At 35.3% G+C, this 17,956-nt stretch overlaps 1 protein-coding gene and 1 pseudogene across 1 annotated transcript; one reads left to right on the forward strand and one right to left on the reverse strand.

Annotated features, from left to right (window-relative positions):
* The first annotated feature begins 567 nt into the window (after window positions 1-567).
* On the forward strand, window positions 568-1,981 carry LOC147397063 (receptor-like protein kinase FERONIA pseudogene; annotated as a pseudogene).
* Window positions 1,982-2,743: 762 nt separating this feature from the next.
* LOC147397064 (uncharacterized) lies at window positions 2,744-14,100 on the reverse strand. Its single transcript, XM_086452466.1, has 3 exons — window positions 13,987-14,100; window positions 3,566-3,928; window positions 2,744-3,474 (listed from the first exon to the last, which is right to left on the reverse strand). Exons 2-3 carry the CDS (start codon window positions 3,911-3,913, stop codon window positions 2,926-2,928), a joined length of 897 nt encoding a protein of 298 aa, XP_086308592.1. The 5' UTR covers window positions 3,914-3,928; window positions 13,987-14,100; the 3' UTR covers window positions 2,744-2,925.
* Between the last annotated feature and the right edge of the window lie 3,856 nt (window positions 14,101-17,956).

Here is a 17,956-nt window from a genome sequence, read left to right on the forward strand (position 1 = left end):
ATATTATTGCTGGTTATAGTTATAACTTTGTTGTTAATGTTTTTTGGTATAAACTTGAACTAAATCTATCCAAAAGAAAGGGATATTAGTTGGAATTAATATTTTCCCTGTAGGTTCATTTGTATTCATGTTTTCTAATGTATTTTCCTTGTTATGTGATTGTATTCATAAAATATAATGCAGTCCTCTGTATGAAATTTGGTCGTTCCTTTGGTGGACACATGTAGCGACTCGGACGATTTGACCTGGACCCCAGGTTTCTACGTAGTTTACATTTTTTCCTTCCCCCACCCCCAACAAAAAAAAAAAAGAAATAATGCAGGGATGATAATGGTCCAGTAGCAGAAACTAATGATGCCATTACTAGTTTTTCAATGTACGCATGAATATCCTCCAAGCACGTCTGCCTATGTTGCACCTACATAAGTCTATGCAACCTCTCAATCAATGGGTCCAAGCTCAAGCATAAACCTGAATCACGATCTAACATGGGTTTTCCAAATTGACCCAGGGTTTCTCTACTTGGTTAGACTCCATTTCTGTGAGTTTTGCCCGTAAATAACCCTGCCCAATCAAGGGGTTTTTAAGATCTTCATCAATAATCAAACTGCCGAGGTTGAAGCAGATGTAGCTGGCTGGACAGGGGGGAATGGAATTCCAGTGTATAGAGATTACGTTGTGCTCGTTCCCCAGGGGAAAGGCCAGCAGGATCTATGGCTTGCATTACATCCTAAAACGTTAAATCATCCCGAATATAACGATGCAATCCTAAATGGACTTGAGATTTTTAAAGTGAATGACAGTAATGGAAACCTTGCTGGGCCTAATCCAATTCCTGCTCCAAAACAGGAATCAATCAACGTGCCTTCCACTAAACCATCCAATTCTAGGAATTCAAAGAATCACGCTGCAATCATTGCAGGAGGGGTTGTAGGTGGCATTGCTGCCGTTTTTCTTCTTTGCCTCATTGTGTTTAAGCTGTCAAAATGCTGGAGACAGAGAAAGGACTCGAGTTCCAGTGCTGGGAAGCATGGGACATCAAAGACAAACACCACAGGAAGTTACACCTCGTCACTCCCTTCTAACCTTCGCCGTAATTTATCATTTTTGGAGATCAAGGATGCCACCAACAACTTCGACGAGGCTCTACTCTTGGGTGTTGGTTGTTTTGGGAAGGTTTACAAGGGTTAAATCGATGGTGGAAGCACTAAGGTAGCCATTAAACGTGGGAACCCTCTCTCTAAGCAGGGGATTCCATGAGTTTCTGACACAGATTAAAACTCTTTTGGGACTGCGACATCACCACCTGGTCTCACTGATTGGATTCTGCAAAGAGAATTGTGAAATGATCATTGTCTATGATTACATGGCTCATGGAACCCTTCATGAGCACCTCTATTAGACCCATAAGCCACCCCTCCCATGGAAGCAAAGGCTTCAAATCTGCATTGGGGCTGCACATGGCCTACACTACCTTCATATCGATGGCAAACACATTATCATCCACCGAGACATGAAGACAACAAACATCCTCTTGGATGAAAAATGGGTGGCGAAGGTTTCAGATTTTGGGTTATCTAAGACGTGGACTTCATTGGATCACAGCCATGTCAGTACTGTTGTGAGAGGTAGTTTCGGTTATTTAGATCCAGAGTACTGCATGAGGCAACAATTGACAGAGAAATCCGATGGGTACTCATTTGGTGCTGTACTATTTGAGGTTCTCGGTGCACGGCCTGTCTTGAATACAGCTCTGGAAGAGGAACAAGTGAGCTTAGTGGATTGGATCTTACACGTTGTCAGAACAATGGTATCCTTGATCAGATCATCGACCCATACCTGAAAGGGAAGATTGGTTCGGAGTGCTTAAAGAAGTCTGCGGAGACCGCTGAGAAGTGTGTGGTCGATAAGGGGATCAATCAACCAGCAATGGGTGATGGTTCTGTGCAGCCTTGAGTTTGTATTACAGCTGCAAAAGAGTGGAAAATATGGAAGAAAGAATGATTCAAATGCAACGTTGGATTTATATAGCAATGCAACTTGCTTGATGGGCAGTGGGTCGACTATGAGCACTGGGAGTTGGAGCGTCAGTAACCAGGATTCCAATGGATTGACACCTAATGCTGTGTTCTCAGAGATCCTAACAGGGAATGACGGTGAGATTGGGAGCAATGATCACCCATTGCACTGATATATAATATGTTTGATCATGCCTTCCTGTAATTTATATACTTCTAAGAGAGTAGAACGATGTTTATTTTTGTTGTAGGATGATTTTAAGGATAATCAAGAAGCACCTTCATGCCCACTGACTCACAAACGTTTTGCCCGACTCTTGGACCTACACAACTAAAAATATAAAATAAAATAAAAAAAAGAGAGAAAAAAAAAAATCAGCCTGCTTTATAATTTCTAGCAGTCTGATTAAATCATTTTGTTCTGATTTGAGCCAAAACCATTTCGAAATGGAACAAAACCGTCGACGATGAATTTGATATGAGGCTCAAATGCCTTATAAAAGACAGCTCCCTATTAGAAATAAAAAAAATATGTCAAACAAAAAACTGCAAGAAACAGATTAAATTGATGAGGCCCCCTAAAGCAATTGATCAAAGCAGTTGTTGATTTCCATGACCTGATTGTTTCTCTGTTCTTGATTAATTTGAAAACATAGTGGCCACTTAGGTATGAGGCCCCCTAAATTTATCCTATCTCACATACAATAGACTTCAACACTAGTCCATTCACAAGCACAACCATCCACAAAAAATATAAATAACTACCCAAACTGCTCACAATCTAAACAATGTAAGCATCTACAAGAAATGAGTAACTCTAAATCCACAAGGGGAAAAAAAAAAGATAAAAACAATGTATGCCATTCTAGCAAACTATTATCCCACAAAATTGGACTGAGGTGTTCTCCTAGGCATCATGTATCTTCTCGCGTAATCCCTCCAACATTCTTTTCCTGGATTCCAAATTTCTTGCAAGAAATATTTCTGCCTCCAAGGGGTCTCTCCGAAGGATTGCAAATGCACAATCCAGATATCTGCTATCGAATCCTTCTGTCTTCATCAACTCTGCGTATAGCGTGTTCGCAAATGACATAGGATCTACTAATTTTGCAATTTGTTCTATCCTAACATTCATTCCTTCAATCATTTCTCTCATAGCTTCGACAGTACGTGTCTTCTTATTTTGTTGTCTCTTGTGTGTAGAAAGTATCGGCCTCTTACCAATACTAGTATTCGACACACTCACTCCCTCTTCAATACCATATAAGTTTACATCCTCATCAACTGCTGGCGGGTCATCTTTGCCATCTCCACCATCAATCTTGTCAACATCAACGCAATCGAGCCCACAAATAGCAAAGCTTCCATTGGGGTGATCATTTCCAAAGATGATTGACAATTTCTCGAAATCCCATTTGGGGCTCCTACCACGAAACCATTTGAACTTGTCATATTTCTGGAACAATATACGACGTATGAGTTTCAAAATATAATATTAAAATGCATTATAGTAAAAAAAAAATGTTAACCAAGTACAAGTATCATACCTGAAGCAGCTCTTCCCACTTTTCCTCAGGTGCAGCGATGATTTGTTTCACGGGGTCCCATTCAAATCCAATCTTTCCTTTCAATTCAACAAAAGCCTTGTATTCAGCCTTCATTGTACGAAGCCGACTTTCTATATGTTTCTTTCCTACTACTTGACGGGTCTTTTGAAAAATAGCATCGATTAACACTTTCCACACACTATCCTTCCATGCATTACCATGCTTGTGGCCTTGTCTAGCCTCTTCAACTAATGTATCAATAAGAGATGTATCCATGGAGTAGTTCCATCTAAGTTGTTTACCCTTTTCCTTGCCTTCTGTTTTTGATTGTGAGTCATTGTAATCCATTTCTAATGCTGTTTGCTGCTAAGATTAAATAAAAATTAATATTACAACAATAAATCGAACACCAAAAGAGTGAAACCTTTGTAATCTCATGAGAACTGTTGCTCTTAGAAGTCAAAAATAAATAAAAAATGCCCTAGATGCCCTAGCTAGAAGTCTTGGCAACACCTTCTCCCCAGAACCAGAACAAGATTTTACAACGGTATAGTCTAACATAAAAAATCCATATAATAAAAGGATAATAAAGCAAAACCATCCATTTATACCATGTCTCTTCAAAGTAGTAATTATCATACATTTCTTAAAATTACTAGATAATATACACTTCAATAATAGTTCATTAGGTCCAAAAAGTCATTTCACTATATCTGCATAACACAATCCAAAAATTAGAATGCTAAAAGACTGACAGCATTAATCCATGCAAATAGACTAACCATTTATTTAATCAAACCCAAATTTTTGGGATAAGGCTTGATGATAATCAACGTCTACTGCACCATTTTATCCCTAAATTGAACTAATCTAGCTTGTTCTGCTCTTTCTGTTGGTTGGTTATCAGCAGATACAGTTGGCACCTCTTCTGGAGTGGCTTAAGTTTTTTATATCTCTTGATCAATTTCTTTTCTCAATAGATCACTTGAATCAACACCCATGACGTGGTTGTATAATACAAAACAAGTTAACATTATCTTTAGTTGTCTTTTATGGGAAGAATGAATCAATTGATAAATTACTCCGAAATATGATATTGGTCTTTGTTGTAGGCTGTAGCATTTATTTCTGTATGGCGCTCGAAAACAGGTTAGTGGGTTTATCCTACTTCCATAGGTAGCATTTTCCTAATAGGGGGGGAGGAAGTATGGGACAATGACTACTATAATCAATATGGATATGGCTTGAACGGGATTTCTCAAAGAAGCTTTGAATAAATTCACGTATTTTAGCCTTTGTGTGGATCTTTCTCCATCCTTGCAAATGGTTCATTGCAAGGTTTAAGATTTCGTTTTGGTGAAGGGAATGGTTCAAGGCTAAGGATAAGAAGTTCTCTGTCAAGTCTTTCTATTATTGCTTGCTTCCGTCGAGTGAGGTTTCTTTCTCTCCATCTATCATTTGGTCCGCTCTTGTTCCTTCTAAGGTGTCTTTCTTTTTATGGCTTGCCTCGTTGGGTAGAATCCTCACCTTGGATAATTTGATCTGTCGGGGGTGGATCATCCCAAATTTTTGCTATCTTTGTTCGAGGGACGGGGAGTCTGTCAACCACATTCTTATTCATTGTTCTTTCTCTCGTGTTATTTGGATGTTCTTTTTATCTCGTTTCCAAGTGGATTGGGTTCTTCCTTTATCTTTTTTTGCGCTTTTAGAGGGTTAGAGTTTAAATATCTTCTCTTCTAGAAAAATGCATCTTTGGGCTATCCTTCCTTTCGCCATTGCTTGGGGTCTTTGGACAGAGCGCAACAACAAAGTGTTCCATTACAAGGAGAGCTCGTCTCACACAGTGATTTTAGAGATTTTGGGATTTCTTTTCTTTTGGTCAAAGTTGAATAAAGACTTTGAGGGAGTGTGCTTCCAAGATTTTGTATTTAATTGGGAAATCGTTTGTGACTTGTAGCACTTCGCCAAGCGTGTATTTTGCCTTTATTTCTTTCTTTCCTTGTTGGTCTTTCTTGTCTTGTTGTTTGGGGGCTATCTCAGCCTCCTCTTCTCCTTTTCTTCATTAATAAAATTTATATTTATCAAAAAAAAAAAAAATCAAAACATTCACCAAAAGGGAACAAAACATTCAAAAAAATTCAAAACATTCTGAAATAATCATAAAAATAAATAATAAGCATTTTAGTGATAAATATTGTAAAATAAATGTTTTAGGTTAGAAAATGACTCTTACAACATTTTGTCAAATATATCATACTTTTCATGCCTTCAAGAATCTATAAACCCTCCATTATTCTCCCAAAATCCTGTCTTGTTCTTAAGGTTTGAAGGAGATAAAATCTCAAGGTTAAAGATGAGAATAAAAAATTTAGAGGTTGCATATAATGAGTGTTAGGGAGAAAAAAAACAATTTTTTAGCAAGAGGTAGAAGATGAGTACATTTATATCTCTTAGAGAAGACCGAGGCCAAGGAATATATTATCAGTTTGTAAATACAAGATGTATCTCAAATATTCATCAAAGTGAAAGGGACCATTATATGATTCCCTTAGGAATAGTCACGGTTTCTAACTTTTCTTCTCATTCAGATCTGGCTTCAGTATATTCCTATTGGAATGATTCAATAGAAACATTTAAGACGAACCAGAACATTTTTTTTATATTTTTTGCAAATCGAGACATACCAGAACATATTAAGGGTGTGTTTGATAAGTGGTGTGTTTGAATGGTCAACTTGCCAACTCTCAACAAAGTTTGTCGTTTTTTGTATTTAAACATTCACCTCTCAGGGTGAATGTTGAGAACAATCGTTGTGAACTCAGTTACAACCACGCTCTCCATCCAGGTTGGTTCTCTCTCTCTCTCTCTCCCTCTCCCCCCCTCTTCTCCCCATGGATTAAAGTTTTCTATGATGGAGGGTTCACTCATCCCCAATCGACCCTTTGATCCCTCAACCATTGTTGATCGTCTCAAATCCAACAATGGCGGCACAGGTGAAACCCTATTTCTAATCCTTTGCCCTACAATCAAACCCTGTTTGAAGGTTCATTCATCCCTAACTCTCATCATCTACCATACATGGAAGTTCTAATTAACCCTCACTATGAACTCTCGATAGTCGAACTTAAAGAGTTGAACTCTTGAAAGTTCAACTCTCAAGGTTAACTCTCACTTATCAAACAAACCCTAAAACTTTTCACGACAAACCGGCATAGACTAAAACATTCATCAAAACCTTCATTCTAGACATGTTTCGTATCAAAATGTTCAAATAAAGAAACCGAAATTGTACAATATTTTAAACCATAGTTCATTTACTGGCCAATGAATCAATCTTAGGGCCTCTGACAAGGCAACCCACACTTTCCTTACCAACCTATCTAACCCACAAGAGCCTTATCTCATGCAAATGCCAAGCAAATTACTCTTAAAACTTCCACTCCCTGATTTTGAACCCAAAACCAAATCTCACATTTACACCTTGCAAACGAAGGCTTTCCCTTAGAGAAAGCTGACCTACATTCAAACAGAGATTGCGTGAGCAAACTACCAAAGACTCTTGCTTCCAACTAAGACACTAATTTGCTAATGTGCAATCTTGGACCAGTCTAACTAGGGCTTAAATCAGGTTTGGGCCAGATAGGTGTCTACCCCTATCCATATCTGGTATTTAATTCGGGTCCAAATCCGGATCCGACTTTGATCCTACTAGCTCAAACCATACCCGATTTTTTTACTTTCATTAAACCCACATCCGGATCCAATCCGACCAAATTAATTGATTCGGGTCGGATAATTTCAAACCATTACAAAGTAATTTATTAAAAAATGTGATTTGAACTCAAGACCTCTCCCCTTTTGAAAAGAGGCTTTAACCACTACACCTAATACTCATTTGTTGATAAATGATAGACTAAAAAATATAAAAATATAACATATACAACATACAAAATACTATATCATTCGGATATAAGCGGATATAGTGATGGGTCCGTATCAGACTCGGTTCAAGGGGCATCAACCCATATGCGACCCATATTTTAATTCGGATATATTTGAGAAACCAAATCCGCTAAATTTCGGATTCAGATCACTCAGATTTCGAATAAAATCTAACCCATTTTAAGCCCTAAGTCTAACACCACTGGCCAATTCATTCTATCTCACACCTTAGCCATACATTAACCTGTAACCAAGAGAAATATATTGAAATCCCTATCATTTACACTAAACAAACTTTGTCATTCAATGCTTGAATGATTGTAGCCAATATTAAAAGTTGATCAGAGAAATTTAATTGCATGAAAAAAAGAATATGGTCAAATGGCATGCCTTCATTTCTATGAAAAAGTTTATATTCCGAGTATTGACTAACCCATGGTAGATTATGGGGCTTGTGATTTTCTATAAATCCAATGTAGGAAATGTACTCACATGGTCAAATGGGCTAAGATCAATCAACAAAAGCAAGCTCATGTAGCGAAGTTGGCAATCATGGTTTAAAATATCTTATCAATTGAATGTTTCTGTTAATGAGAAAATCGATACAGTATCGGCCTATACATTTGATACAAACCAATACATTCCCGAAACATTCAATGTTTCGACGTCAATGTTTTGTATCGGTCTGGGCCAATACCGATACGTATCGACCTATTCATTCTAATATTTTAAACCATGGTTGGAATATAGATTTCTCCACAAACCTCATTCCTTTTGAACAAATATCTCGACCATAATATTTTATTTTTTTTCTGTGGTCACTTAAAGCAAAGTTAGCAAACAATTCTCATGGATAGATGTCATTTAAAAGGTCAAGGTCAAGACACCCTCTCAAAGAGTTGCATAGGAAAATGTGATATAATAGATCTATTTGTTTTAGCTTAAGATCAAAGGGTTGCCTCTACTCGCCTTCTACATCTACTACCTCTAATGTACACATAAATCAACATCAATCGACTATGATTGGCCTCTACCCACACAAAAAAACAACACTTGAGCAACAAAAACATATAGTTCTTTATGTTATTCTCACCTTTGTGTTGGTTCATTACCTACTATTGAAGAGTAAAAATACCATCATCCGTGTATGTGAATCCGTATCGAGAAAATCGGAGTCTCCGCCTAGTTCTTGACGGTCTAGAACTGACATTGATCTAAAAAAAATTGATTAGGGTATGATCTACAAGAGAAAATGGATTTAGGGACCAAGTTACTATAATGGGAAGTGTTAGGCACCAATCTTGCTTGGCAAAAGTCAGTCTCTACTAATACTAATGATTGTTAAATTGCAAGTTGGCCTAAAAAATTGTGAAGAAACTTTTACCTGAAGAATAAAAATAAAGGTTGTTGCGACTGATTCCCTCGTGTATATATGAAAAAGAAACAAACTCCAATAAATTCCAGATTCCACCTTGCTCTGACTCTTGTTCAAATCTAACTTTTTAGATGAATATTCTTCATCTTCTTGATTATTTTTGAGTTTTTATGGATTTTTGAGGGTGTTTGTGATGGCTTTGAAGAAAAAAATGTTATTAATGGGGGTGTTTGGGGGCTTCAATTTTTTATGGTTGAGCCTTTTTTTTTTTTTTGCGCTTTTTAGGAGGTTAAAAAACTAGGGCTATGGAGGCATACAAAAATTGATGTTTTAGGTTATATTTATAGATTTTTCTTTTCTCTTTTGGTTGGTCGAGTGAAGAAGGGGTCTAAGTCATTAGAATTTAGAAGGCTTTTTGCATTTTACTTTTAGAAAGATTTTACTGTAAATTTTCAATGAGTAAAATGATATTTTTGTTTTAAGGATGGCCTTTTGTAAAAGTTTGGTGGGACCCTCATTTGTAGGTTTAGACAAGGGGTTTCTCACTTTTTATTATTTATTTTTTTCCTTTTTATTTTTTGTTTACTTTTTTTTTTTATGGTTAAGAATTTATTTGCTTTTTATTTACTTCTCTTTTTAGGTCTCATAATATTTTTAATTGTGAGACCCTCATGCATGATTCAACCAAGGAAGGTAACACAAAAAATTGGTTAAATTTGAACTCCCTTTTTTGTGTTTCAATTGATTTGATTGATTGATTTTTAATTTTTATTCAGATTTGATTTTTCAAATGATCTTTAATTAGGATTTTTTAGACCTTTTCGCAAAGTGTAATGACTAAACCACTTGTTTTAATTTGAATATTCTAGAAGATAGGGTCCCATTTGAATCGTTTTAGGGTTTTTTTATTTATTGTGGGTAATCGAATGGTTATTGAAGTTTAACTTGACTTTGGTTAACATTATGTTTTTTAAAATTTTAAAGTTTCAATTTTAAAAAGTTTCCAATTTGGGGTTTAAAGAATTTTGGAAAGTTTTTCAAATTTCATGAATTTCAAAGCAAAGGCATGATTGTGAGTTTTGTCAAGATTATGCCAAGCGTTTGCGTAGAAATTCGTCAATTTTGAGAGAAAAAATCATTTGTTCTTGGGAGGTATTTTCAATCTAAGATAGTATTTCTTGAGGTTTGAAGGTATTCCGGACACTTTTGCAAGAAATTCGTTAGAGTGTTATTTCAAGTGTTTCAAAGTTTTTCGATGTCAAAAGTTGGTCACAATCTACCAGGGGCATTTTAATCATTTTTTAAATGTTCTGCAAATTTTTGCAAAATGGTTTATTTTATCTCAATCGTTGTTTTCCACGTCTAGAAGTGTCGTTTCCTATGCGTAGTGAGGTTTTTAAGTAATTGTGACAGCAAAGGCATTTTTTGTCATTTTTTGCAAGTTTTGTGTTTGTATGAGCCCACGAAAATTGTTTTCTAAAGTTTCTTGGGTGTAAAACGATCTCTAGAAGTCCAAAAAATATTTAAAATGACAAAAAAACTTTTAGAACACTACTCATCATTGAGAATCTATGACAATGAGGTGACAATTTGATAGATCGGGTGAATGCAAAAATGGGACGTCTACTTCGTAGACTCCTTGACACTCTCAACTCAACCCAAAATCATATTTCCCTCGTGGTTAATTTCCAACAAAGAACTATTAGGCTCACCACCTCAAGGCTTTAACTAGATTTTGAAACTACTAAACACTTGTTTTGCCAATAATGCATTTTACAACAGGTACTCGGCCACACATAATAAAGAGAAAAAGACAAGTACTTGACCATGATTCAAAATATCAATTTAATTTGAAGAACTCCTTTTCTTCCTATAGGAATATAATATTCACAAAATTTGAATAAAAATAGCCCAATTTGCTAAATGTTCAAAAAAATTGACACTAAAATGCCAAAAGTCATAGAAGTTCCGCAAATTATTCAGTGACTATGGAACTACCAGAACAATGTAAGAAAAACACATCAATATTGTAATAATAATAATTTCTTCAGTGTTTTAGGAATCGAAAGATGATTGGACCAAAAACTTGTTCAATTGGTTGAACCAGGGGGCGGAGCCAGGATTTTCTGCCAGGGGGGCAAACTATAGTTAATGGTAAATTCGAACTTGAAGATGATTGGTCTTCGGTAATTTCTCATTAGTTTATGAAAGAAGGCCCCAGTCAAGGGGTAATGTCACCAATTAAAAAATACAAGGTATCTCAAATATTCACCAAAACTCCTACATAACTACTTGACCTCGATCTTCTCCAATAGACTAATGTAAAATAACTTTATTACCTTCGTCTTCAACCTGAAATCAAGAAGCCTTTGATTTTTCATTCCAACACAAGCCATCTTCAACCTCTTGGATAAAAAAAACTCTAATTTTCAACATTCAGATTAATCTACTTTATTCTTCAAATATAAAAAAATGGTTTTTTTTAAAATAGAAGATTATGAGATTTTTTTTTTTTAGTAGAAAATTATATGGTTTTCTATAAGGGGTTAAAGTGATGTTCAAAATGATGGATTCAAGATGAAATTTAAATTAATTTGCATTGCTATAGAGGTTGAAGAGCTTGGAGATGACTGATTTTAAGAGGGGAAATTAAAAAAATTTAACAATTTTTATATTACATGTTGAAAATGAGGGTATTTAGGCCATTTTATGTTACTCTAGTAAAGAAGAACAAGGTGAAAGGGGCATGTCATCAATTTGAAAACATAGGTGTATCCTAAATATTTAACAATTTGATAAAGGATGTCAAATCACTCAAAAAAATTGGTGGTGGTGGTGGTGGTGGTGGTGGTGGTGGTGGTGGTGGTGGTGGGGGGGGGGGGGGGGGGGGGGGGGGGGGGGGGGGGGGGGGGGGGGGGGGGGGTAGGGAGGGAATTAGGTTAAAGTGGGTATGTGTATGTCATCAATTTAAAAACATAAGTGGGGTATCTAAAATATCCACCAAAAGGTGGAGGGAAAAAAGTTAAATGGGGAGTGAGGGGGGGCAACAGTCAATGGGTATATCAACATTTGAAAACACATGGTATGATATGCGGGGGCATTATAAATTACAAAAAGTAAATTGGGGGGGTGCCAATTGTCCACCTTGGGCCCTCTTTGGCTCTAACCCTGGGTTGAACCATGGTCAGACCATTGTTCAATTTGATCGGACCGATTTTCATATAATTAATTAACATAGAAAACAATCAAAACTTTTCTTTTCCATGTTGGCCATTTATTCTATCACATGCCCATCTAAGGTGTGGTGGGGTACATTTATTAAATTCCCTAATTTAATTGTTTTATAAAAGAAAATTTTAAATCTATATTACTAAGATTTGTTTGCTAATTAATATTTCTATTAAAATTTAAAATTTAACTTTCTAAAACCAATGGATCGATTTAAGAAAAAAAATTTCCTTAAAAGAATTTTTTTATAAAATCACTTAACAAATCCATTCGATTTTTGAAACAAAATCTTATCTTTAAATTTCATTTAACAAACAAAAACTTTCTTAAAAGGAAAAAAAATCCAAATTTGGTTAAAAAACAACAGATTCAATTGATTTGACAGTTGAAACCAACAGTTTTTATGTATATCCTAGTTTGGAATCAAACCAATATATTAACAAAACTCGGTCGGACCTGGTCAGACCACAGGTTCGGTCTGGTTTTCAAAACTCTAAGCATCGTTGAAGCCTTGTACCAAAAATTTCAGGTCGGCTAAGCAAATCTTGTACCTTCATTCGATTCTTTTTCTTGTTTTTTGATAAGCAAACAAGAGATACAAATTAAAGGAATGTGAGAGAGTATTTCAAAATTATCATTGGCCAAAAGGTACAAATTATAATATCAGTATTTCCAAATTACCCAATTTATTTCTCAAAATCAAATCATTCATTACCATTGTCATCATCAAAGCTTTACCCCCAAAATTTAGGGTATGTTAAACAAATCTTGTTCATCCATTCAATTCCATCCAAAGCCACGTTTTTATCATTGAAAAGGTGCTCATATTTACTTTTACTATCTCAACCCACATTCTTTTCAGTCTTCCTCTCAAAATCAAATCATTCAAGTATAAAAATAGCAAAATGATTTCCCTGTGATATAAGATCATTATGGATTAACAAGACAATCACAAGTAAATGATTGAATGAGTGGAGGCCCCGAAACTGAAGCAGATCTTTCAACAGGAGGAGAAAATCAAGAACTGGGCCTGGTCCGGTCCAGAAAGAGAACTCTAAACAAAATTAGGACAGGTCATTAGATGGTCATCTCAACTCTGGCCAAAGGCCTGAAGAAACCTTGGTGCAATGTAGTCATGCTACTACGCCAAAAACATTATACTAGTTGGTGTAATCGTGAACATATTTCTGATACAGCCACAGGAATGCAGTTCCAGAAATCTAGATGGGAGTGTAGGCTATAAACTATAGCCATAAATAAGACGTTTGTGACCATACCAATTAGTATTGTTCCCTAATGCAGAGAGCCTACTAGTGCAACTCAACTATGTGTCAATGACATTAAGCCTTGGGTCAAAGTGGACAAGATAGGTGCAATTGTAAATTCATTAATTTATTACCATTGAAGGTCATAGGTAAGTTGTTTTAGATTCTATGAACTTAAATGACATCATTTCAAGTAATTAATTAGTAATTATATCTGTGAACTTCGCCCATTACAGAATTTTTTGCTAAACCTCTCTAAACTTCTATGAATCAATTCCAACTTTTACTGACCTTAAATATATAGAGTTCAATGTTTGGTGCTTTAGTTGAACCTCATTCCTTCCCAATATCCAAAGATTTCCCCTCCCCTTCATCAACTCAGCACAATATTCCCATTGCCAACCAATCTTATTCTCTAAATTTTATTGACACCTACAAACTTCCCCCTAACAATATCATCTTTAATCAAAATAGAGCTCCTAGTCCCTCTTTATTTTTATATTCGGTCCATCTAGAATGCATCTCAACCTCCTCCTTACTGCCCCAAGAAGTAAATATGGTGCTCTTATTTGAGTACCAAAAAAACAATTAGCCTTTATTTGAATGATTACCTCCTCCAGATACCTTTCTAAAACTAAATATTGAAAGTGACAGCTAAGGCAACCTAGGAAGAGAAAGAGAAAGTTGGCTTTATCCGAAGCTCCTTTTGGCCAGTTTGTTGAAAGTTTCCTGCACTATCACATAATAAAACATACGTTATGGAAAAGGCCTAGGCAATGTGGGGAGGACAACTCATCATTTGGAGTGCGGCGTAATGAAATATTATCTTTAAAAAACAACTCTACAGTTTTCTATGATTCCTTCAACTCCCAAGCAACAACAACAACAATTCCATGGAACACGTCTTCACTATTTCTCGACCGCTAATATATGCTTTATGTCCATGGGCAGTCCATACCCGACATATCTACCAAGAAATTAGTAGCAATGTTAAATGAATTAACAAGGAATTCGAACATTATCCAACCCAAGAACCCACACCTCATTGCCCCTCCTTTGCCTCTTAGCAAAAATTATGTATGATATGGGATCGTACCCATTTAATGATTTTTAAAATGTATAACATAAATGTCATTAATACAATGAAATATTCTAAATTTCTAATAGCCATGTGAAGTAATTATACCTTCAAACAGGAATAATTTGAACATAAAAAATACATAAAAGGGGAAAATATCTTAATAGAACTAATGCCCTAAATTGGACAGACTTCAATGCAGATTGCAGAGACAACATAGATTAGCTTTAATTAACAGAAACAGAATAAAAACATATCGTAGACGTCATGAAATTGGAGCTCAAGCGGTAAAATTTATAGGGAATAAAAAGATAATCAAGAATCGGTAACATTACCTCAGATCAGTCGAGCTTCTCTTCATGGAGAATCGATTTTTAAGGAAATTTTCCAATTAGGGTTTTATTGGCTGGACTACACAAAACGAGAGAGAGAGAGAGAGAGAGACCTAACATGATCCGAGCTACACAGGAAAGAAGAAACAGAAAACAGACGTAAATTTAGACGTACCCCTTCGGATTTTGGACAATTTTTAGATACCCCCAGCGTTTTCAAGTTCATGACATGCCTCTTGACCATGATCTTCATAGGAGACTAACAAAATGTCCGAAAGACCCTCATCTTTAATCTCTTCTTACCAAATTTTGTTTTAACTTCCCATTGGGTTTGAGTTTAAAAAGGTGGTTCTCCATAATTTTTTATTAGTTACTCTTTTTCTCTTATGTTTACTTTGTAAATCCATTAAAAGAGTGTTATGTGCCTGTTAGATTAGATCGTCAAAAAATATAAAAAAAGGATCGACAATGATATCATTTGAGAGAGATTGGACCTCCTAAACCATCAATTTGAGATGATAAATTTCTAAAATCTAATATGACTCTTAAGAGTATTTTCTCTTCATAATTCCATTCATGCTACATAGGAATTAAATACATGATAGAGTCCTAAAATAACTAAAAAAGTACCCATTATCTTAACTTACACACAACACCCATAATTCCCACAATCAAATAACTATATCTAACAAAATATTTTCATACATGAGATGCACTTTAACTACATTACTCCTTACTCGTGCATACGGAATGTATCAAAGGGGGTGATTGGTTTTTGTCATGAAAAAAGATTTTCATTCTTTTCTAAATATTCAGTCTTTGTTGATTTCATTTTCCCACTTATTCTAAGAAACAATGAATTCACCCCCAAATCAAATCCTAACCCATTTTTTTGTTATTATTCTTCCTTGCCACCACTACGACAATCATCCTCATTGCCATCTCTAACCACATTACTCTCTCCTAGTTATTCTTCCTCCTCATCCTCCCCCTTTGTTTTCTTTCCCTAATATTTTTAAAATGCAATCACATAATGATATTTATTTTTATTTTTTTTTCACCTACCCATTTTCTACTTCAATTTTTTCATGGATTTCAAATTCCATGGAAAATGATTTCCATGCTATCAAACACACACAAAGAAACTAATAAATTGTTCAAAATAACGACATGAAAATATGGATGATAGATAGGCATGTTGGGTGTAAGACTAGCAATGGATCAGATCGGTACCAAACCACTACTAATCTAGAATTTTTATCCTATGATCTAGATCTAATCGGGTCACTTGATTTTTTTAATCGATCTAATCCAATTAAACATTCATTCAATCCAAAATTGGTCCAGTCTGATACATTGTTGTTTTTATTTTTGAAACACCCGAAATCTATGTGTCACAAAGTTGGGGGATTTGCATGGAGGAGATGACGAAAAAAAAAGAGGAGAGTAAATGATTTTATTAAAAAAAATATGTGATAGAGAATGCTAACATCCCCTTGAGGTGTTTGACTATATATATATATATATGTATATGTATGGATCCTGTTTAGCAACTAACGTTAGGGGGCTAACACATTTGTCCTATATGGGTTAAAAGTTTCGAAATGAACTGATTTTTTTGTGAGGCAATCATTCTCACAAAAAATCAGTTCAATCTGAAACTTCTAACCCCATCAAAAGTGATTTATATATTAACGATAAAAAAATCGATGGTCCACAATTCTAAACTACTTTGATGGGATTAGAAGTTTCAATTAAACCATATAGGACAAATTTTGGCTCCAACATTGTCTGTCGAACACTACCCTATATATATTTGAAAAATCAAAAAACTAGATAATTTGGTTTAAAAATACAATTTAATCCATATTTGATTAGAAAAAAAAACCTAGGCAAGCTAATTGCTTAAAGAAAGAATGACATAGATCAACGAGTATTGGGTGTAGTGGACAAGTCATCTCTCACAAAAGGAATAGGTGTTAAGTTCAAGCCCCCTCATTAGCCAGTTAGGCCTACAAGTCTGAAACTCCTTCATAAATAAAAAATAGTTCAAATTAGATGATCAAACAACTAAAATATCTAAATTTAAAATTCAAACATTAATGATCAACACACACACACACCAAAAAAATTTATGAACTACTTATGAAAAGGACTATCCAATCCTATATGGTTACGTTACATCATTATTTGTATTCACTTTCCTTTCTTTCTAACTCTTCATGATCGCCATCCACTTATTTTAGAGATTTTCAAGTCCATCAAGATTGATTAATCGACTTTTATATTTGAATTTATCATTAAGTCCTCTAACATACTTGATGTTAATATATTTCTATTTTGCTCTCAAATTAGGTTTTTAGAGTCATGCTGGAGTGACCTAAGTGGGGAACACCTTGACATGATGGTATGTGTATGTCCATAGATGCATTTTACTCATATCTCTAAAAAATGCATCTACGGTCATGCGCAAGCCACCACAACCAGATGTCTCCTATGTGTCCCCAGATCACTCCAGCATTAATCGTATTTTTAACTACTAAATTTCAATTTTTTTTTTTTTTAAAGTCATTCTTCACGACCCATTGGATGTAACCCTGATTTAAAGCAAAGGAAAGCAATAATATAGAGCTTTAGCGGATAATGTTAGTTTTACTACCCCACTAACAGAGTGGGCCCAGCAAATCCATAGCCACACAACTAATTTCATGACTTTATTGGCTCAATTTGCCAAGTTTTCTTCAAAATGCAGCATCGAAGAATAAGTGCAGGCGGCGGCTATATTATTTATGTGGGAGGTCCTTTCAATGTTCTAAAATGACAAAACTAGCCAGTACTGTCCTTCATCTTCTTTCTAATTATGGGGGTTAATTTCGTCAATTTTGGGTCCATAATAGAGAAAGAAACCACATATATTGCCCTTAATAGCACGCCAAAGCTAATCTTTCTGTCATGGAAAGTTGAAGAAAATCTCTTTATAAATTTTGTGGGTCCCACATTACCCAATCACCGGGATTAGGACCAATCACCTTTCATTCTCTATGGTTTTAGTCCGATTTTGAAGCGTTCAGCACTCTTCAAAATTTGAAGAAACACTATTCGTGACAAGACACGTGGATTTTGAATTTATTTCACGTCCCTAATTTTCCGAAAATTTTGAAATACCTCCTT

The sequence above is a fragment of the Akebia trifoliata genome, chromosome 8 (genome assembly GCF_017979445.1).
Source record: "Akebia trifoliata isolate Shusen 1 chromosome 8, ASM1797944v1, whole genome shotgun sequence".
Classification (NCBI taxonomy): Eukaryota; Viridiplantae; Streptophyta; class Magnoliopsida; order Ranunculales; family Lardizabalaceae; genus Akebia; species Akebia trifoliata.